Source organism: Amblyomma mixtum, chromosome 10 (genome assembly GCF_055824585.1).
Source record: "Amblyomma mixtum isolate Tamu chromosome 10, ASM5582458v1, whole genome shotgun sequence".
In the NCBI taxonomy this organism is placed as follows: domain Eukaryota; kingdom Metazoa; phylum Arthropoda; class Arachnida; order Ixodida; family Ixodidae; genus Amblyomma; species Amblyomma mixtum.
Window position 1 is genome coordinate 51,907,969 of NC_143021.1, and position 23,372 is coordinate 51,931,340.

A 23,372-nucleotide genomic window follows, 5' to 3' on the forward strand; every position below is an offset into this window, starting at 1 on the left:
TTGCATTTGGAGCCTGTTTAATACAATATGCTCCATCACCTTTCCTAGACATGAATTAAGCGAAATTGGGCCGAGGTTCCCAATCCCGAGTCTTTTTCCCGGTTTATGAATGAAAATGATTTTAGCGTGTTTCCATTCGTCGGAGATGCTGCCTTCTCTCCAATACCTGTTGAAGAGGTCCGTAAGGGCATCTACTGATTTGCCCTCTAAGTTGCGGAACATCTTATTGGTGATGCGATCCTCCCCGGCTGCTGTGGTGGTGTTAATTTTATTAAGAGCAGTTGTGACCTCCGATACGGTAAAAGCCCTATTCATGTGAGCATTATCCGACACTGGATACCCATCTGGCTTGGGTATATCCTGGGTAGTGTTTACGTGCTGATTTTTTTTAATGTGATCATGAGCTCTTCATGGCTGCCCTGGAAAGCTTGCGCGATCCTCTGTAGGGTCTTTTGAGTGTCGGTCTTAGTTTTCGTAGCATCGAGTAAATGCTTGAGCAGAAACCATGTGTTCTTATTGCCCAGTTGCTCATTATGGCAGTCGCATGTCTGATGCCACTGCTTTCGGCCAAGCTCCCACATGTGTGCCCCGATATTCTTTTCAAATCGGGCTTGTCAAGTTTTTAAGCGCCGGTTATGCTTAATTTTACGCCATCGAGCGTGTATACTGCGTTGTGCGTCCATCATGTGTACTAGCTTAGCGTCCGGAATGGGGCCGCTTTCCTCCTGCGTCACAGTTTTCGAGGTGTTGGCGGCGTCTTGACGCAGACGCTCCGGCCACTGTCTTAAATTTACCATCCCCTTCGTCGGTATTTGCGAGCGGACATATCTGAAGGCGTCCCAATTCGCGTGCTTCATTTCCCGGTGACGCATTCTGCAATGTGTCGCTTGGAATGTGGTACACAGCACATAGTGATCGCTTCCTTCGGTGACGTTGAGATTCTGCCATGTCACATCGGGGATATTTTTTGCAAAATGAAGGTCGGGGAACGTGTCCTTTGGTTGCACTGTTACCAATACGCGTAGGTTTTTCAGGGTCGATAAGTGAGGTGTGCCCTTGCGCCTGAGCAGTCTCCCAGATTTCGGTTACCTTTCTACTGCTATTTGATTAGCCCCATTATGCATGGGCCGAGTTAGTCTCCGACTGTCAGCAACATTCCATCTCGCGCTGCTGCATGCGCCTTGCGGAGGCAAAAGCGCCGGAGGAAACAAAACAGGATGGTACTGCCCTTTCAACTTGGTGAAAACACCACATCCCATGGATATCAGAATCGGAGCCAAATATCCAAACACCTTTTAATACTTTTAACGGATGTCCGTACTAAGCTCATGTTATAGATATCCTGTCGTATTATCCGGTGGATATATCGTTCGGGTGATATCAAAGACATTTGCTTTAATCACGACCCATTATGCTTGCATAGTTCTATACAAAGATAGCAGAGTGGACCTTTTAGTTTTTTTTTTTCGGATAGCAGATATCTTCAACGTAGTCCGCTCATTTTCATTTTTTTTTGCATTGAGATTCACATTCGAATGAAATGAAAGGGGGTTTCTGCACAAATGGTACAGGGCGTGGTGTTCACGGCAGGCGACACAAAGCGGCGAGCAGAACGGCGGGCAGCGCAGAAGACGGCCAGTCCGACCCAAGCGATCTCGTGCAGCGCGGCGGCACTTCGTCTTTTAGCGACGCTTCGTCGTCGTCGGCGCTCTGGCAGCGATCGGCCTAAGCGGTATCAGGCGCGGCTGTCGTGGTTCGCTACAATTGCCCCGGGAACGAAGAGGAGCCACCCTGGCGACTTATGGCGAGGGCAAAAGGAGCGGGTCGTAGTACGTCTTCAGGCGGCTGACGTGGACGGTTTCCCGACCGCGATGGCGCAGGTCCGAAGAGGGGTTGAGCGGCTCCACGACGTAGTTGACTGGCGACGTTTGCTGGACGACGCGATAAGGCCCGTGGTATTCTGTGCGAAATTTAGATGACAATCCGGGTGGTGTGCCGGGAACCCATAGCCAAACTAGGGATCCAACCGGAAAAACGTGTTGCCTGCTAACGTTATCGTGGCGATGCTTTTGACGGCCTTGAGATTCGGAGGTAAAAGAGCGCGCCAACTGGCGGCAGTCTTCTGCATGCTTTGCGACTTCGGAGAGAGGCGTCCACTCGCAGGCGTCAGGATTATAAGGTAATATGGTGTCCATCGTGGACGACGGCTCACGCCCATACAGAAGGAAGAAAGGGGTAAAGCCGGTGGTGGACTGCGTGGCGGTGTTGTACGCGTATGTCACGAAAGGGAGGACGGCATCCCAGTTGGTCTGATCTGCTGCGACGTACATCGTGAGCATGTCTCCGAGAGTACGGTTGAAGCGCTCGGTCAGCCCGTTAGTTTGAGGATGGTAGGCAGTGGTGGTCCGATGTACGATGCGACATTCGGCAAGCAGTGCTTCAACGACTTGGGAAAGGAAAGCGCGGCCTCTGTCACTGAGCAGCTCGCGCGGCGCGCCGTGACGAAGAACAAAATGGTGCAGGATGAACGTAGCAACTTCGCGGCTAGTTGCAGCAGGAAGGGCGGCTGTCTCGGCATACCGGGTGAGGTGGTCGACGCCGACGATAATCCAACGGTTCCCAGAGACCGTACAGGGAAGCGGTCCGTAAAGGTCAACACCAACGCGATCGAAAGGACGTGCTGGGCATGGGAGTGGTTGTAAGGGGCCGGTCACTCGGGGAGTGGAAGTCTTCCGCCGCTGACAAGCGATGCACGATCGGACGTATTTTCGAATATAGGCGTACATGCCGCGCCAATAGTAGCGCTGAGAAATGCGTTTGAATGTTTTCAGCACACCGGCGTGCGCACACTGAGGGTCAGCGTGGTAAGATGCGCAAATTTCAGATCGTAAATGGCAGGGGATCGCGAGAAGCCACCGCCGACCATCAGGCATGTAGTTGCGGCGGTATAGAAGGCCGTCCCGGAGGGCAAAGTGCGGAGCTTGACGCCGTAAAGTTCTAGAAGGCGCAACGTTTTGTGATGAAGACACGGCGTCTATGAGGGACGCAAGCCACGGGTCTTTTCGCTGCTCCGCCGGCATATCAGCGATGGTAAGAGACGAAAGCACGGGATCGGTCGCCGAGGAGCAGGCAGCGTCGCTGGGAAGGGGAGACCGAGACAAAGCATCGGCGTCCATGTGCTTACGGCCGGAACGGTAGATGACGCGGATGTCAAACTCTTGAAGGCGAAGAGCCCACCGAGCGAGGCGACCGGATGGATCTTTAAGCGACGATAACCAGCAGAGCGCATGGTGGTCCGTGACGACGTCGAACCGGCGGCCGTATAGATAGGGCCGGAATTTCGTTAGCGCCCATACAATAGCTAAGCATTCCTTCTCCGTAACGGAATAGTTGGATTCAGCTTTGGTAAGCACGCGACTCGCATACGCAACTACGTATTCTTCAAAACCATGTTTTCGCTGGGCCAAGACAGCTCCGAGGCCAACGCCACTCGCATCCGTATGGACCTCGGTAGGTGCTGTGGGGTCATAGTGTCTGAGTATTGGCGGCGAAGTCAAAAGATGGCGCAGGGTAGCGAACGCTTCGTCGCACTCGGCCGACCAGCCAGATATGTCATTGGTCCCGCCAAGTAGCTTCGTCAGCGGCGCAATGATGGACGCAAAATTGCGTACGAAGCGCCGGAAATAAGAACACAAACCTATGAAGCTTCGAAGTTGCTTGAGCGAAACCGGCTTAGGAAATTGCGCTACAGCACGGAGCTTGGCCGGGTCAGGGAGAATGCCTTCCTTGGAGACGATGTGCCCCAATATTGTCAACTGCCGAGCTCCGAAGTGGCACTTCTTGAGATTCAGCTGCAGTCCGGCGTCTGTCAGGCAAGTCAAAACCTGCTTTAAGCGTGCAATGTGTGTGGTGAAATCGGCGGAAAAGACAACAATGTCATCCAGGTAGCAGAGGCAGGTCTGCCATTTCAACTTCCGCAAGATGTTATCCATCATCCTTTCGAATGTGGCGGGAGCGTTGCACAGACCGAACGGCATCACGTTGAACTCGTAGAGGCCGTCGGGTGTAACAAATGCTGTCTTTTCTCTGTCAGGTGCAGCCATCGGTACTTGCCAGTAGCCGGAACGTAGGTCAAGGGACGAAAAGTACTCAGCGCCTTGGAGGCTGTCAAGAGCATCGTCGATGCGGGGAAGAGGGTAATTGTCCTTGTGGGTAATTTTGTTGAGGCGGCGGTAATCGACGCAAAATCGGATTGAACCATCTTTCTTCTTGACAAGTACCACCGGCGACGACCAAGGGCTGTGAGACGGACGGATGACACCACGGTGCAGCATGTCCTCAACTTGTTCGCTAATCACGCGGCGCTCTGCCGCCGACACACGATATGGCCGCTGGCGAAAAGGCGGGTGAGAGCCGGTCTCAATGCGATGAGCGACGGTGGAAGTCCGGCCTAGAGGAGTGTGGGCGGCGTCGAAAGCGGAGCGAAACGTGTTTAGTAGAGCTGAGAGCTGCTTCCGGTAGGCGGAAGGAAGAGCGGCGTCGATGGCGGCTTGGAAGAAGGCGTCGGGCAACGGATCGGGTGCCGAATCAGGATGAAGAGCATTGATGGAGGAACTGCGGGAGGTCACAGGTGCATCCAGGTCAGAGAGAAGGTGGGCAGGTTGAACTGAGCCAAGAGTCTCACCACGTAGCAGGGTAAGCGGGCATGCAGACGGATTATAAATAAGCATTTTCGATAGACCTCCATGAACATCGAGAACAGCGTACGGCAGCGGCAGGTTTTTGCGATGGACGAAGGAAGACGAGGGCGTAAAGAAAACTGCGACGGCGGTTGTGGCCCCCCCGCACCCCCCGCACCTCCACCAAGTGAAAGGGAGTTTCTGCACAAATGGTACAGGGCGTGGTGTTCACGGCAGGCGACACAAAGCGGCGAGCAGAACGGCGGGCAGCGCAGAAGACGGCCAGTCCGACCCAAGCGATCTCGTGCAGCGCGGCGGCACTTCGTCTTTTAGCGACGCTTCGTCGTCGTCGGCGCTCTGGCAGCGATCGGCCTAAGCGGTATCAGGCGCGGCTGTCGTGGTTCGCTACAGAAATATTGCTTACCGAGCGGAAGCCACTCACTCCAAAAGGAAGCTTGGATCTGGAGCATATCGTTGGAGCATATCCTGTCGCTGTGACAGGAAAGATCGGCAAAGTGTTGGCGTACTAATAGCAGTCAGTAAAAAAAGTCATATTCTCTTCCCATAACATCAAGCATAGAAGTTATATGGGTATCTGTTCAACTAGGCTACCGCAAAATAATTTAGGCGCATGCTATCGACCGCCTAATGCAGCTCCTACAGAGAGAGAGAGAGAGAGAGACTCTTTAATGAAGAGGAGAGAATTTAGCCGGCGTTTAAAAATCGCTTGCATGCTACTCTGCGTAGGGAGGGGAATTTGGGAGATAAAGACAGAAGGAGAGCAGAGTGGAAGAGGTAAAAAAAAACGAAGATAAAATGCGGCCATGAAATGGGTACTAAGGATGCAATGGCGAGTATTGATGTAACCTATGGAATGATGGAGTGCATAGTCCATCAAAGGGCTGACGAAGTTCACTGCATGAAGAATGCATGAAGGAAACGTGCAAGTGAATTTAAAGCTTATCGAGATGTCCAATGTCTTTTAAATATGTGAATATAAAGTTCAATGCAAGTCTCTGTTGCCTAAGGCGGGCTAAGGGACCTAAAACTTTGTTCATTGTAAGGGGCACTGAGCAGAGCTTCTGCATGCAATATTCATAGTACGCACGCTCGGTAGCATATGCAGGGCACTCAAGCAAGACATGCTCCGCAGTTTCTATCACGGCACAGTTGTCACAGTGCGGACGGTCCATTTGTCTAAAACGGTATCGTAAGCCGTTTGTATATGCAGAATTCAGACGAAGTCGATGATAAAGTGTTTCCAGATGTCGAGGAACTCTGGATGAGAGTCTTGATCTAAGATGTGGGTCGATTGGGAGAATTAATTGGTACTGATGTGTCAGCAAACTCCAAAGCCGATACATTTCTTCGAAAGCAAAACTTTTGGCCATCTGGGACGCATCAGATTTCGTAAAAAAAGTTATAATGTATCTCCGATGTTGATGGCCCTTACTGGCCGCTTCATCTGCTTTTTCATTAGCCTGAATGCCACAGTGAGCAGGTACCCACTGAAATGTTATGCAGTGGCCTGCGGCAATAGCTAAATGATGTAGATATTCGATGTCCAGGGAAACTGGCTGGTGATTCGTTTTCTTCAGCAGGTTGGCCAGGATCTGGAGAGATGCATTCCAATCGGTGAAGATAACCCAACGGTCGGCGGTTCGGCGCAGGATGTAAGAAACAGCTTCCTTTATGCCGTGAAGCTCAGCTGTCGTGGAGGATGTCCTCCGATGCAGCCGGTAAGAAAGGGCATGGCCTGTTGAGGGCACATAAAGGCCACATGAAGAGGTTTCTTTAGTAGTTGAACCATCGGTGAAGATATGGGTGTGCTGCCTATATTCCTCCTTTAAGTAGGCGAGAGTAGTTTGCAGAAGCGCTGCCTGTGGCATGAGTCCCCCAAGAAATGAACGGGTTCCGTCAAAACAGGTCTGCGACTGACAATATCATCTCCCTCGTCTCATCAATTGAGAAGTACCTTCATGCTGGGTACGACCCGACAGCCGTTTTCCTAGACATCAAGGCCGCCTTTGACTCGGTCTTTCACAATGCAATTCTCGCAGCCTTTGCCCGTCTTGGCCTTGGAAGAAAGCTGTACAAGTGGATTGGGCATTATTAAAAAGAACGGGAAATTTTTATGACCACTCCAAACGGTCAAACACACTTTCACGCAGTAGAGAGGGGCGTACCACAGGGAGCGGTGCTCAGCCCTCTCCTGTTCAATATTGCCCTTATACACATAAGAAGAAACCTTCCGCGATGGGTCCGTATAACAATTTATGCTGATGATATCTGCATCTGGACCGCACCACGCTCGCGCTATATCACCCAGCAACGTCTACAGAGAGCGCTATTGCACATTTCGATGTACCTGGCTTCCAGAGGTGTTCGTCTCTCGCCAGAAAAGAGTGCTGCAATGGCGTTTACAAGAAAAACGATGACCCGATATCCGCTGCTCCTAGGCGGACGATCGCTACCATATGCACGATCTCAGCGATTCCTGGGTGTTGTAATCGACTATAATCTGTCATGGACACCTCAGATAAAAAAACTCCGCGAGAGGATCACTGCAGCATCGCAAGTGTTTAGGTTCATGGCGGGAACAAAGTGGGGTAGCAACTGCCGATCAATGCTTCTGCTTGAAAAAGCCTACGTTGAAGGAACCTTGAGCTACTGTCTACCAGTGTTTCAAACATTATCTACATCAAGCAATAAGTCTCTCGTTGCCGCACGGAAGAACTGCCTGCGAATATGCCTGGGCCTCCCAAAGGGTTCCTCGGCATCAGGAAGAGTAGCGGAGGCAGGATGTCTCCCACTAGAGGTGATTGCCGCCCAGGAAACTATGCGTACCCATCTCCGCCATGTTCTTCAAGGGGAGAAGCACTTCCTGCACCGTGTCCACCTAACTTACAGCAACTCTAGCTTTGGCCAGGCAGTGCAGCGCCTGCCCATCCCTACTATTAATCAGCCACAGAAACTACTACCTCTGGCCTTTCCTCCATAGACACTCTCTCCTGTAAAGGTGAATAAGTTTGTTCCAGGTGTGAATGCAAAGAGCCGCAGCTCCTACATTTCTTGCAGAGCTTCATGATACCATTAATGTCATCGTAACACGTTACCCTTCGTCATCTATCTTTCTGTTGGGTGATTTTAACTTTCCGGGCATCGACTGGTCCTCGGTGCAACCATCCTCATCTTCGACACTATGCAAGGAATTCACTAATTTATGCTCACTGTTTAATCTTATCCAAATTGTTACTCAGCCTACAAGAATTACTGAAGTTACAGCAAGTACATTAGACCTTGTACTAACAACACGCCCAGAACTGTGTTCAGAAATAACCTAAATGCCCCAGTTAAGCGACCATTCGTTGCTCAATTTTTCTGTGAACATTCCTATACAAAAACCTCCGAGTCACACTAAAATAATACGCATGTATCACAGCGCTGACTTCAACAAAATTAATAATGAACTAGGTTCTTTCCTGGCCACCTTTTTTGACGAATTCGACTCGCGATCAGTGAACGCAAAGTGGCTTTTATTCAAGAACAAAGTTTTAGATCTCACCAGCCGCTTTATACCTACTCGCGTAATATCTTATCACCTGCATGCGCCATGGTATAACACACATCTTAAGCGCTTGTCTAACCTTAAGAAACGCTTTTTCCGATCAGCTAAAAAATCACGCACTGAACATCATTGGTCCCGTTATCGCTCTGCAGCTTACAATTACAATTCTGCGGTAAAGAACGCTAAAGCAAACTACTTGAATAGCACTCTGCCGAGTTTGTTGCTCAATAACCCAAGAAAATTTCGGAGTGTCATTAACCCTTCTGGAACATCTAGAATAATACTAACGAATTCAAGTGACGAACCTATATCAGATACTAACTGTGCAAATGTATTGAATGATGTGTTTTTGAGCTTTTTTCAAGTGGTGTAACTACGGATTTCCCCCCACTGGATCATAACAACTTCCTCCCAATGTACCCTGTGGTCATTCATCCTGATAGTATAGTTAAAATAGTTGACAACCTTAAGATATCCTCCAGTGCTGGTGTTGATTGTATTACTACAAAGTTCCTGAAAAGTACGAAAATGTATTCATCGCTCGCCTTAACTATAATATTCCAGCAATCATTGGAGAAAGGTGAACTACCGGCTGATTGGAAGATTGGTAAGGTGGTCCCTGTGTATAAATCTGGTAATAAACACTCGCCTCTTAACTACCGGCCCATATCTATTACCAGCATCCCATGTAAAATCTTAGAGCACATACTCTTTTCACATATTGTCACTTTCTATGAATCAAACTCGTTTTTTCATCCATCTCAGCACGGTTTTAGGAAGTCCTATTCATGCGAAACACAGCTACTCTTATTCACACACAAACTTCACGCAATTTTAAACCGTCACTCGATCGCCGACTGCATCTTTCTAGATTTCGCGAAGGCATTTGATAAGGTTTCCTATCATCTTTTGTTACTAAAACTGCGCATGGTAGGTTTAGACACTAACATTTTAAAATGGCTCGAAGTTTTCCTTCCTCATCGAATGCAATTTGTTGCTGTCAATAATGTTAATTCCGCCGTTCACCCTGTTCTTTCCAGGGTTCCCCAAGGCACCGTCTTGGGTCTCCTGCTTTTTCTTATATTCATCAACGACTTACCCAGCAATCTTTCTTCTTCTCTACATCTTTTTGCCGATGACTTCGTCCTCTTTCGGGAAATAACAAAGGATAACGACAAGCACATGATTCAATCTGACCTTAACACTATCTCAACAAGGTGCAAAACTTGGAATATGACTTTGAATGCTGAAAAGTGCAAACTTAAGTGCATTTCTCGTGTTAATAGTGATCCTCCCGTATATACTCTTAATGGTGTGCTACTTGATTCAGTTAAAAAATATAAGTACCTCGGAATTCATATTACGTCTAACCTTAGCTGGCATGCGCACATTGAGCACATCACTAAAAAAGCTAATCGCATGCTGGGATATCTGAGACGTAACTTTCACGCAGCGCCAACTAACATCAAACTTATGCTGTATACCACACTCGTACGTTCACAACTAGAATATGCGTCATCAGTCTGGGACCCTGGTGTTAAGAGTTTGATCGACCAACTGGAAATGGTACAACACAAATCAGCGCGCTTTATTCTGACTTCCGGCGTACGTCAACCGTAACGGCTATGAAAACTACATGGGGCCTAACTTCACTTGCATCACGACGCAAAATTGCACGCTTGTGTTTTTTTCACAAAGTAGAGAGTTTTAGTATTGCGGGCTTTGCGTAATTGCGTGCATAGCGGAATAGCGGGTCCCGAGTGCGCATGCGCAGAACGCTAACGGGGAAATAGCGTTAGCGTACGAACGCAATTTTCAGAAGTTAGCGTTACGGCAGTTGCGGATTTTGAGCCCTTAGCGTGAAAACATGGCGGCGTCCTTTCAAGCGAGAGCCGCCCGCTTCAGCCGATTCAGCAGCTCTTGCGATTCCGGTCGGCATGTTTACCGGCAACTACTGGTGTTTTTGCTTTTCGCTATGACTTACCTTGCTTCTACGATAAAGTTTAAGCTGCAATTCAGCCCAGTTTTTGAGATACGCTCTCGATTCTGGAGCGCGCAAGCCTAATGGAACCTCAAGCTGCACTGCTACCGTCTGCAACGGCCCGAAACGCAGCAGAAACCTAGCAAAAACGTCTGGAACGAGACAAAAATAGATTTGGAGGTTTTTCGCGGTTTTTCATGGACTTATATTATGTAAACAGAGTTTATATTCAATTTACAAAAGTTTTTTGAACATTAGACGTCATGTGATGGCAAATATTCTTGCTCCAACGGCTTGTAGTTAACATTGCCTTTACTAGATGGCGCCACTGTTTTACGTTTTTATTTCATTTTATTTCAATTTCTGAGTCATTTTGCAGACGAAAATGAACGCTGCACTAATAATTCGTTTAAAAACTCGGAATTATTATACTTTGGCAAGTTAGCGGCAGTGTCGACCATTTTAGAAGGACCGTTCGCATGCACGTCAAGCAGATGGCGTTTAACGTTTTCAAAACGCTATACTAAAACTCTCTGTGGGGATAAGTTGCTTGCGGCACGCTAACGTAATTTCCCTTAGGTCCGCTATCACGCTAACGCTATACTAAAACTCTCTAGTATTTCATCATGAGTCCATTCGCTGCGAGTTTCTTCTTCCCCCTTCATATAATTCACGCCGCACAGATCACATACATAAGGTAGGCATTTATACATGCAAAACTAAAACATTCAAGGATTCTTTTATTCCTCACACGTCATATGACTGGAACCACCTTCCTTCTTCAGTCGCCACAATTCCTGACCCTGTATTGTTTCGGACTGCTGTTACCGCTTCTGTTGAATGATATATTGTGTTTATCACTTATCCTAACTTATCTATGTTTTGACAATTTATTCTTCTCTGCTGTTGTTTGTATTTTCAGTGTTAAGTATTACCCACTCCCCTCTGTAATGCTTTGCCCTGAGGGTAAAATAAATAAGTAAGTAAATAAATAAATATAAACACAGAAAATTATTCGTTCTGTGGATGCATGCTCAACATGTTGGTGCTGCGTGGCTTCTGCTTGTAGCATTTCTATAGCCAGATCTGTGTTTCGCATATGCTTCTTTTTCAACATGTACGCCGTGACAACGCGGAATGGTATGCAGATTTTACCACTGAAGCTGTCAGGAACAAATAAATAGCAGCGCAAGGAGACAAGGACTGGACGAGACAACAAGGACGGCGCTGATGCCAGGAGCAGCGGGCCAGGCAAGTACACCATTGTAATACATTGTAGACTTCGGCTAATGCATATATCACGAAACCTAATGCATGTATCAAGGAACTGTAGCCTATCGTCGTTTGGGATAGGCTACAGTTCCTTGATATATGCATTAGGTTTGAAAAAGCACGCGTTTGCTGGATGTATCAGCCGAGAACAAAAAAAGAAATTCTCAGTTATCAATCGGCGTACTCTAAACTTGTGAAAAGGGGTATTGCCATGAATGCCTTCCGCGCTGCTCTCCATAAGTCGTGCGAGCATTGCATCACTGAAAGTGTGACACTGCAAAAGCTTCGCCTAGAGAACGCCGGGTTTCCGGATGAAACTCTGACATCTGTTGTAGAAAAGCTGCTAAAAGAAGTGAGATCTGGGAGGCAACAAAACCGTGAAGATCCCCAACGACTCACTCAACTTGTGGCTATGCCGTATGTGCACAATATGTCGCACCTTCTAAAAAAGGTGGCGAAGAAGTGTGGCATCGATCTTGTATTGACTGACCCGAGGAAACTTGTGCGCTTGTGCCCGCTCGTGAACGGCGAGGTAAGAAAGCCAGTACCCCCTAAGAACCACCAAAAGAAGTTCGTTCCATGCAAAGTCGGTGTTGTCTACAAAATCCCGCTCACTTGTGGCAAGGCGTATATTGGGCAATCAGGAAGATGCATAAATCAACGACTGAGAGAGCACCGCTTGGCAACGGAATCCATATCGGCGGGGGGGAATCTTGCTGCGCACTGCAAATGCTGTTTTATCGAACGGTACCCTGGCGACCCTGACCCTGTACCTTGCACACCAATATTTCCAGAAACAATCTTTCTAGGTGCAATGAAAACTCAAGCGGAACGTGAAATTTTTGAAGCTATGTGCATTGATAGTGAAGGTTCAAAAGGCGTCGCACCCCGTCGGTTAATCTGTCAAAAAAATAAATCATGTTCCTGAGGCGTGGCGTTGCAACTGCGCATGTGTGAGTTCAGCTATTTTTGAGATGTAATATATTGACTGTTTTTCGAATAAACGGCAGTTGAAGACTAGCGTCTGTCCTGTGTATTTGTGTTCTTGTCCCGTGTGTTTACTAAGCGCTAGCAAATATGATTTCAAACGCTTTCCAACTAGCCCAAGTTTCCGCCTTAATGAGAAGTATAAAACACGAGTGTAGAGGGCTCCACGCTAAAACAACGAGGGAGGGCGGGGGGGGATGGGTTATGCAAATATGAGAAGTAGAATATGGAAATAACAAATGAAGTAAAAGCCAATAAAACGCCAAGGAATTAAATCAAGAAAACGCAAAGGAAAAGCGGCACCATTCCGGTTCACAACAAGAAAGGGTGCTTACGGTAAGCAGTCTTAAGACATAGTTGACACCTACAGATAGCGTGGCTTTTTGGGCTTGTTGGTACATAGTTTCAATATACTGTAGCGCAGCAAAAGACGAGGACACAAGAGACGAGAAACGAACAGCACGAGCGCTAACTTCCAACAAATTTTATTCTCCTGAAACATCACATTTCTACGCCAGAAAACATAATCACATGTGCGAACAGTGTCAATTCCTTAGAAACCCGAGCTCTTTATCTGAGAGGAGAATGGAAGGAGTGCTTACACACGCGCATCCTGACCTATTTATCTTTTCGGCTTCAATGATTTCGCGCGTTACCCTTTCTCTGCTTTTTCCTATTACCCGACATTTATCAAAGAAAGGCTTACAGGTTTTTGAGTTGCATGCGAGAATACAGATAGCCGTCAAGGAATTCAACTTCACTGTAAAGTAATTGAATAGAAGGTGCGCTGACGCACGTTTTCCCAGCTTTTCTTATAAAATGCGCCTCCATGACTTCACGCTCTGTTTTTACATTAGCTGATGTTAAGAATTCTGTTTTATCTATTTTTGGATAGCATCCGTTCTCTTGCTCTGTTTCACATGCTTTGCAATGGTCAGCTAGGTTGCTTCCTGATTTGTTGCGTACGCACAATCTATGTTCTCGCGCCCTCTCATTAAAGCATCTTCCTGCCTGCCCAATGTAATGACGCCCGCAACTGATAGGAATTCTGTACACAACGTTCGCCTTACATTCCGTAAACTTCGTTTGATGTTTCTTCGTGCAGTCATCTCGTTTTACCGTTTTCTTGGTGCAGACCTTAGAAAGATTACAAGGGGCAGAGAAAACTACTTGTACATTATAACACGCTGCCGGCTTCTTGAAATTGTGTAAACCTATGATAATATGGTATTACCTGGACAGGAGTCTTGTTTTGATCTCTTCACTCCCCTGCTCACTACAGGAAACCTTGGAGGCTTTCAGCTTTTGCAAAAGGCTTTCACACACTGCCAGTATAAGGTCTACGGGGAATCCAGCCTCTTGCAGCCGCCTGGATTGCTCATGGATGCTGGCGGCCATGCGGTGCGTGCAGGATTTTGTAGCTGCTCCGTGGAGACAGGAAGACACGATACCCCGCTTAACAACTTTAGAATGCGCGCTGTCAAAGCGCAACAGACGTTTTTTGGTTCGTGGATGGTACATCCAGCAGATATTAAGGTTAGTGAAATCTAATTCAATATCTAAGATCTGAATACGGCCATCCGTAGGTGACTCCCAAGTGAAATTGGCGCCGTACTGCGAAAAAATGCTCAACACTTCCTTGACAACGTCGCATTCGCTTCCATGACCTTTGCTAAAAATAATAAGGAAATCATCAACGTACCTGAACACTTTTAAAACAGGAAGGTCAGAAAGATTGGCTTGAATGCGTTTGTCAATCGCGGATAAAAATAGGTCACATAACACAGGCGCAACAGAAGAACCGATACAAATGCTTCTTTTTTGGATATAGAAATTTGCTTCTTAAAAGATAGCTGTGGACGCAAGGTAGAAATCGCGTTTTCTTGCTTTTAATTCCTTGGCGTTTTATTGGCTTTTACTTCATTTATTATTTCCATACTCCATTTCTCATATTTGCATATCCCATCCCCCCCCCCTCCTTGTTGTTTTAGCGTGGAGCCCTCTACACTCGTGTTTTATACTTCTCGTTTTATCCTTTTCTGTATATTTATATACATATACCTTATAGTGTCCTAGTTTTTCAAATTTTTTCATTTTATTTTATATAATATCACAGCCCTTATCTGTTTTCGGCGTAATATTCTGCTATCTTTTAGTTCCATTGCCATACCCATAAATGTAATTCCCCATTGTCATTCTATCTTTCTTCAACACGTGTTTGTCTTAGTGTGGAGCCTTGTACACTCCCTTCATCTTTTAGTCGATCTATTTTTATATCCCCTTTTTGCCGCGTTATTTGTTGCCTCTTAACCTTGACAAGCTTGAAAAGCGCTTTTTGCAGCAAGTTTCAGTACGCGATGTCTATTTTCTTCCGGTGTTCCCCCGGCACCGTGTTTTCCTTTTCTTATTTTATCGTAATTTTTGCTTATTTTCCAAACGCTGTAATCTTGACTGTGCTGTTCTTTGCGCATGCTCATCGCTTGATTGTGGTGATCGGCTCCTATATATTAGACGTGGTGGCATTTCGAAAATAAAGTTGGAAGTTAGCGCCTGTCCTGTCCACTTCTGTGTCGTCCGTGTCCTTTTTGCGCTATGTTTTCGAAGAGGTATTCTTTGTATGTTCATGTTGCCACTGTGAACTGATTTTATTTGAAAATATTTGACGCTTAACTACCTTCTCGTGACGTAGAATCTGATTGCATGTCTCCAAAAAAAGCCATTTCATTTTCATGCAACTATAATGAATGCGTGCTGCCGTAGTTGTTATGAGCCTTCTTGATAAAAAAGCTTCAGTGATTTCGTGCTGAAGCATGTCATTAGCGTAGCCTAGAAACTGCGTCTTATTGTATGTACATTTGTTGATATCTGCATTTCTACCGAGCCAGTGATACCACCCTATCCCCGATTGAAGTTTTGTACAGCTCTTTCATTCAAACATCGGCCTGGTCGGCCAATGTACATTTTTTTAGAAGCAATGAGAATACTGAAAACAACTTTAACAGATTTTTGTGATCTGCATGACGTGATCAGTATTGCGCGGCGGAGACTTCTTGTTATCATCGGGTAAATTTTTGACTGCTTGCATGGTGCAGAAAAAGGCGTTAACGTTGCATCTATATTGAACACAAATTGCTTGGTGATTGTGGACAACGGGCATATTTCATCTTTGACGACGCTGTTCCCAACATTATCACGCCTTTTAAGGTCGCTGAAGGAGGCTTAAAGCTCACATACGAATTTTCATGGGTAAACAACATATAGTTTTAGAAGTGAGCATTTCTTTCGTTGACAACGACATCTATTGTATGTACAACGGTCGGTAACAAAATAACCTTCTAGCTTATTAGAGCTCATACTCTAAAATACAAAGAAACCTGGGGTTGCTGGGAATTACATTTAAGCCGCCTTGGAAAAAAAAACAAAATCGCCCACATATATTAAGCGATAGTGTCAAATCAGGCCAAGAGGATACGCATGTCTGCTTTCCTTGCTGACAGTATTTCAGCTGTTTGCGGCAGTTTTTTGCAGAAAATAAGGAAGGAAAAGGAAAAAAAAACAGCAGATAAAGAATAGGAACAGAACGCTCAAATCATTCCGTATCTGCATAGGATATCCCATAACGTTAAAAACAGCCAGCGGATGCAACGTAGTTTGTGCTCTCCTCGCATTGAAATGGTTGCATCTAAAGCTTTGTCTTTGGGCTATTAGTCAAATATACACTGCTGTCATGGCAACTCTATCAATTACAGCTCATTAGTAAATCACGGGCGCCGCGCGAACTTAATAAACGCGGCCGAATTGTCCGTTTCCTTCTTTATGACAGCCCCTCCACTTTCGCCAGTTCCGGAACTTCTTTTCGCACCAGTGGTACGAAGTTGCGCAACTGCCGAAAGTGGGTCGTTTACGTCCTCATTTACGCTACAGACCACATTTACGTCAAGCGTTTGCGAACAATGACTCTATGCGTGCCAGCCGGTTTACACGGCTGTTCCCGGTTATCGAGCGCAGCTGTTGCGAATAACATTAGCTCACCCGTAAATCGCTAAACATGTCATAGTTTGGAACTAGCCGCGAAGGCCATCGTGGCATCAAGCGCTGCTACTTTATTTGCAGCGCTCCGAAGCGGTATAGGGTTTAAATACAAACCCATCATCTGCTGAATCTAGCCACCGCGCATCGCCACAACTAGTGGCGAGGCTTGACGGTCCGGATTTATAGAAGCCGTCAGCTGCTTTCGGGGTCCAGCGATATCCTGCGTGTGTCAACGTTCGTAATGCCCTCCTCTAGAGCCAAGCACACATTTTACTATCAAGCGAAGCAGCCGGCCCACGTCACACAACGGCTGACGGGAGCTAAGCAATCATTGAAAAATGTTGCCGCCGAATCGAGGAGATAGTAGACACGAACGTCGTCCGCAAACAGCGACTGCGGACACTTGCAGCACACTAGAGTAATGAAACTTTACGATTGTATTGTTTTTTAAGGTGTTATCCGTGGTGAGACATCGAATTTTTGTGTTAAACACACATGCGCGAACTTTCTTGTGCCGGGTGTTTCAATGCAGAAGTTCTGCAATTTTTAAAAATGGTTTTTCAGTTAGAACAGCGCTGTTTTCGGCACAACATTGTGTGCGGTGTAGCGCATCAGACTAGAGCTACGATGTGCTAGCCAGAAGGATAGTTACCAACTACTGAGTTGGGAACCGCTAATACTGTGTCCTTATTCATTGAGAGGCATGTAGCCATCCATAAGTAATATCCATGATGTAACAATAGCGCAAAAGGAACGCGAGGAACGGAAAGGAAACGACGCAGACAAGCGCCGACTCGCAACGGTGGTTTTTCGCGCTATTCTAACTTCGTGAACGTTATCCAACTTGCACAACTTTCGGCTTTGCGACAGTAATATCCGGACCAGTGTTACAAAATTTCGAAAGCGCCGTTGCCCTCGGCGCCCAAGAAATTTACGCTACATCCGGCCAAAATACATCCGCGCGAAAAGCAACCCCTCCAGTACAAGCCTCTCGGTAAAATAGCCGAAATTTGGTGGACCATGGCGCCGAGAGTAACTGCCTGTTCGAAATTTTAAAAACTGATATGAATGTTACCTACGGTGGCCTACACGTTTCTCAATAAATAAGGAGATTAGCATTAATCGCTAAAAGGTTAACATCCGATATTAGTTACCAAGCCTACTAGTTAGCACGCCTTAGCTGCATTCTGATGCGCCTGACTGTTCGCAATGCTATGTGAAAAAAACTGCTCTTCTAACTCAAAAAGCGCATTTTTAAAATTTGCTTTAGTTCTTAGGTGAAACGCCCTCTATTATTGTCGTGTAAAGTTCTTTATCCCATAACTTTCGCGCAGTATTTATGGCAACCCAACGTAACGGCGCCGTGGTTTTCACGTTCGGCTGGTGATCTCGCCCGCGGCACAGTATTTCGACGGATCGAGGCGCAATACAAAAGCGCCAGTGCATTGTACGATGTCAGTTGCAAGTAAGTGAAGGCGGTTTTAATTGAACCGGCGCCCTCCTTCGTAGCGACCATCGATCATAGCCGACCCGTCGTGTGGGGTCTTCGTAAACCACGCAATTCGCAATATCTGCAGCCGCTTCGACCGCGGCATCTGAACGGAACAAAAAAAATGAAGGACACAAGTTCCACCCTAAGGCTATGGTGCGATAGCGTAAGGGGTTAATCACATATATACATCAGGTCGATCCGTTTCTTTACATTCATAGATGCCTGGATGTCCTCATACCCCTCTTCGCGCAGTGGTGCAGCCGTTAAGCGATGCGCCACTGGCCTGCGATGGCGGGCGCTCCCCGCAGTGGGCTCTGTGCCGCCCAGGTTTGCTCTTCCCGAGCGACCCTTCATTAATTTAAATGCCATGGAGGGCAGCTGACTCACTATCCAATGGGCAGGTTGTGATGACTTGGTGCAAGATCACGTGACCTTGTGGCCCACCTGCCGCCTAGGTTGCTCTGTGGGCACCACCTGCCAGAGCCAGGCTCGTGATTTTTCGCTCTCAGCGCCGGCAACGCCGACACCTGATGTTCTGGGCAACGGGGCCTTAACTCTCGCGTTACATTAAAAACTGCCTCATGGTGCACTAACGTAGCAGAGCCTGTACTGGCCTTTTTGCCTTTCGCCTCTACCTGAATGCGGTCGTCGCGGCCGGATTTCTCAGACGTCCTTGCGATTAGTAGCCCAGTACCACATCCATTAACACCATTAAAGTGTCAAGGGAAAAAATAGAAGCGGACCAACGTCAGGAATATCCGCGACAATACGCCATCTGCTGTAATGCCTCGCTGCTTCGTCAGGCAGTGTTTCACCACTGCTGCGACGGCACGGGGGAGACAGGAACAGCCCCGCGAGTGGACACGCGGGGCTCCCAAGACCGCACGAGGAAACGCACACAAAACATAAGTTCGACATCACGAACATCAGTCTCGTTCAGCCTTCAGTTGTGATGTCTTGTTGCGATGCAGCACCAGTCTGCCCCTCCCTGCACATAGCATATTTCCGTGCAGTGCACGATATCTGCCCGATTATTCTTGTATAAAATTTGTTTTAGGGCTCCTTTTTTAGGCGTTACATGTGCCTAAAGCGCACAGCAGTGATGTCCACCTCCTGTCTCAGGCATATTCTTGTTTCTCGGCGAGCGAATAGCGACAAGGCTGAAATAAGATGCCTTGTATTGTGTGTACTTCGTGACTACTTCAATGCCTGCGATCAACTGCTTAGCCACACTGTGATGACCGCATTAGAAAATACTGTGCTGTTAAGCGACGACACACAGGGGTAACCAGCTTCGATGCCTCAGTGCTCATCGTGCTCGAGGTGCGGGTTCGATACCGACCATGGCGGTGCATTTCGATGGAGACGAAATGTTAGAAGTTTATGTACTGTGCCATATCTGTGCACGTTAAAGAAACACCGGTGCTCTGAATTATCCAGAGCCCTGCACTACGGCGTCCCTCATAGCTTGGGAAAAAAATTAGCTGTGGTTTAGCTGTGGTTAAACCTGGAGTGACGTGATAGATACAGCTGGTCGAGTGGAACTCGCTCCGTCGAATTGCAAAGCCAATCTTTCGCCGCTCCGTTTCGAAGGGCGTTCCTTCTTAATCTTCTTCTTCTCTAAACGTGGATTCACTCACTCCCCCCTCTCCACTCCACCCCCCCTCGGCTTCGCCGGTGCGCCGCACTACCGGTAGCTGCTCCGCGGAATGTGACCAGCCAGGGTGGCCACGGCACCACCACGCTGAAGGCTCGAAATGCTAGCGTAATGGAGGCGCTCGACGCGCACTAGCTGCGTGGTCTGACGTCACTTCGCGGATGCGCACAACTGACGAGGCGGGAGGCGTCTACTCCGCCGTCGGCGCAGAGGCGAGGTGCGCGGCGCGCACATCTGTAGGCTATGACGTCACTCCGCGCATGCGCACAGGCGGCGGGGCGGTGGTGCCACGGCTCAGCGCGCAGCCACGCTGACCTCGCGAAGCAACTGGCATAGTGTAGCTATCGCTACAAAATACTGAGCTAGCACATAGAAGGTGCAAGCGATTCTTCTATGAATAAAAAGAAATCACCGCGCCTTGTTATATTACCGCGGTGTCCACATTGAACAATGTATATTACCTACAAGAATCAAACTACTTTCGCGGCAAGGAACTACTCATCATTGCTCATTAAACATCTGTCGAAATTAAGCATGCGCACTAAGTTATACAGCTGAAGAGTGTCTTTTCATCCCTTTCTTTGAAATACCAGCTCTTACTACAACCAGTTGACCGCCTGCAAGTCTCAATTGACTCCGGTCATAACTCCCCTCCGTGTAGTGTGGTGTTTGTTCGATTGTGTTGACGGGTCACTTGTGTAGCCCCTTCAGTCGCGCATTATGTTCTGCCATCAAGAAAAAAATGCCTATACTTGAACACCGAAGGTGAGCGGACAAGGACAGCACCGCCTCCCAGGCTCGATCGAGACCAGCTGGCGGAATAAAAAGATAATAGCAACTACAAGCAGAAAAAAATACCTGTGGCTTAGCTTAGGTTAAGCCTAGTCAGATGCGAAGCATATTGTCGCCGATTTGCATATCGAGCACGCCGCTTGGCTAGACGTTCTTCACGCTCTTTATCAGTCTCTGTAGCACGCCGCAACTTTTGCTTCTCATTCCAACGAGCAGCCCTGTCTCCAGGAGGCATCTCTATCCCGTGTACACCTAGCAGAGGCAGGCGCACCCCCTTGTATACCGCCGCTCCAGCATCACGTCTTCACTACAGCGCACCTAGCGGCAGAAGCAGGAAACACATTGGTCGCGACGCCTCGCGCGACGGCGCGAGCTGGGGCCCCGTTTCTCCTATGTCGTTACGTCACGCATCACGTGGTCCTCCTTGGTCGCGACGCCTCGCGCGACGGCGCGAGCTGGGCCCCCGTTTCTCATCTGCTGTGACGTCACGCACCACGTGGTCATCCTTGGTCATGACGCCTCGCGCGACAGCGCGAGTTGGGCCCCCGTTTTTCATCTGCTGTGACGTCACGCATCACGTGGTATGACATGGAGGTCACGAAAGGTCAATGGTAACGACACCGCCGCGCTCGAGGAGCTGGGTTGGGCTATCTTAGTATGCTTCGCATAACAAACAATGCGCCACAACGAGACAGAAAAGCGCCACCATCTCGTGTAGCACACTACGGCCGCAGCTTTGCAAGGCTCGGGAAAGGACGGAGGTACTCTCGGAATTCGAATCTGTTCGCAACACGACGTGCCTATTGCACCGATGATGCCGGTCGAGGAACTTTCGTGTGCAGTTTTTGCAGAAAGAGCTTTGGTGCTGTTTCGCAGTCGATTCTGACTTGGAGGTAGCATGCTTGTGACTGAAGATGCGGCGACACATTTTGCGATCTCAATTCAAAGCGAGCATCGTGACTGCAGTACAGATTGCGTTGCCTGCGCGAGACATGCTCCATCAGAGAATTTATGTTTCAAGACAGCAGGACAAACACGTCGTATTCACCTGTGCGATGCGGAGCCAACCTTGTAACGATCACTTCAAATCATCTGTCGTTCAGATCTAGGGGTTGGTAATCACAGCGCTTTGTATCCCAAAAGAATTGCCCTTCTTCGACCATCACTGTAGGATCGGTCTCTTGGCTCGTCGAAAAGAACGCGAACATCTTCGTACGAGCAACACTAAAACATTTCTGCCGTTGTCCGAAACTCGTCCGGAATCATTTCTGGCTGTCGCGCTCATCCCGCGAGGCGTCCAGATCGCGGAAGACGAGGCCCATGACAAAGGCTGGGCCAAAGAGGCGACGCTGAGCAATTGTAAAGTGGCGGGAAGAGAGGTCGAGTTCCTTCATTGCTGCAGGCGTTGTGTGGTGCTGGGTGGGCTTTCAAGCTATACAGATGTTGGTACAGTCCCTGCCTGGAAGCAGGGTTAGTCGAGTGAAAATGTCGCGATTGAAACGAAGTATTTATCTCAATAGAAGAGCTGGGACTGGAGCCAGTTACGCGTCATTTTAATATCAAATTTAAGCACCCGCTACTCACGTTTGTGAACGCTTTTGAATCCGCAATTTAGTATGGTTGTCTTCAGTGCAATGAATCGGCTCTATCACATTGGCATTATGGTAAGGGTAATTGAATATAGAACTGACATCCGTTCCTTAATGTTGAGAAAGAATTTGAAGGTGGTTTTTTTCGACGGCAGTGTTTACTGTACACTGCACACAATGCGTTCGAGCCGGTATACTACAATAGATGCATCGCTATCCAGCGCTGACTAAACGAGGTAATGATTCTGTGATACGCGATGCGGAATGGCTTCGCGCGGTGGCCTGAGGGGTGCTATCGCTGATGGCTCCGGTTCTCCGGTTCTGTGGTTGAGGAAAATATCAGCCACTGCCCAGAAGCCGCTCGCGAGGCAGAAAGCATTGCGGCTCTGCGACTTCCGATCTAGGTTGCGAGGAAAGTTCGTTTTTCTTGCATAGTTTCAGCGGAACGCTGCCTGACGCTCGCTTCGTCGCGAGTGTGGGTCCGAGGGGTTGCAGTTTTTCTATATTGAATTGCCGACAATTCAGTCGACTTTCTTCGATGTTTATTTCTGAAGGAATATTTAGTTGAAACTCCGTTTTTTTTTCTCGCTAATATCGCTTTCTTTAACTATATGTTGAAATCACTTGTAGTCTATCATGACCTTTTTATCATCACGAGCAGTCGATTTTAAAGTAATTAATGCTCAAAGGTCTTACCTACAGTGTCAAAGGTCTTACCACACGAGTGTTATCGATATGTTAAAGGTGATGAAATAATGCTGATAATAATGTAAGTGGAAGTTTGTTTTCTTTCTTTATTCAGAGGTACCCCGCTTGGCCAAAGGGCGTATGAGCAAGCAGGGGTTACAAGTTGGACAAAAACAAATCTTCATTAGTACAGCACACTTCTTTATAGTACAATCGATAGCACTCTGCAAAAGTTCTTGCGAAAAATGAATTAGCGTAACGGTTCGTTCTAGTGCGGTATTCTCGTATTTTATTGCTTTTAGTTGCTTTTGGATAGGCAGTGTGGTTGACGAAAATATGTATTTTTGTAAATTTCGGTCATGTTATAAATTCGAAATAGTAACTTCAAGCACAATTTGCTTCGGTACGAGGACAGCGCTTCCCATTCCAACTTCCTTTTCATTTCACTGCTGCTCTCCCCTCGCTTGTACCGTCCCATAGCGAACCTTGCTGCTCTGTTCTGTGCTCTTTTTACTTGATCAATTAATGTTTTCTGGTGACGATTGCAAGCACAACACGCACACTCCAGGATCGGTCGAACGTGTGAAATGTACGCAGTGTTCTCCAGGAAAAAGGGTGAGGCATTGAGATTTCGCT

General features: G+C 47.6%; 1 protein-coding gene across 1 annotated transcript in view; it reads right to left on the reverse strand.

Moving 5' to 3' along the window:
• Positions 1–4,492: 4,492 nt before the first annotated feature.
• The window catches only part of LOC149325785 (uncharacterized), an 83,091-nt gene continuing 64,211 nt past the window's right edge, over positions 4,493–23,372 (reverse strand). Inside the window, exon 2 of the mRNA XM_089564382.1 lies at positions 4,493–4,614. Within this exon, the coding sequence (XP_089420508.1) occupies positions 4,493–4,614 (122 nt within the window). The remainder of the gene's footprint in view (positions 4,615–23,372) is intronic.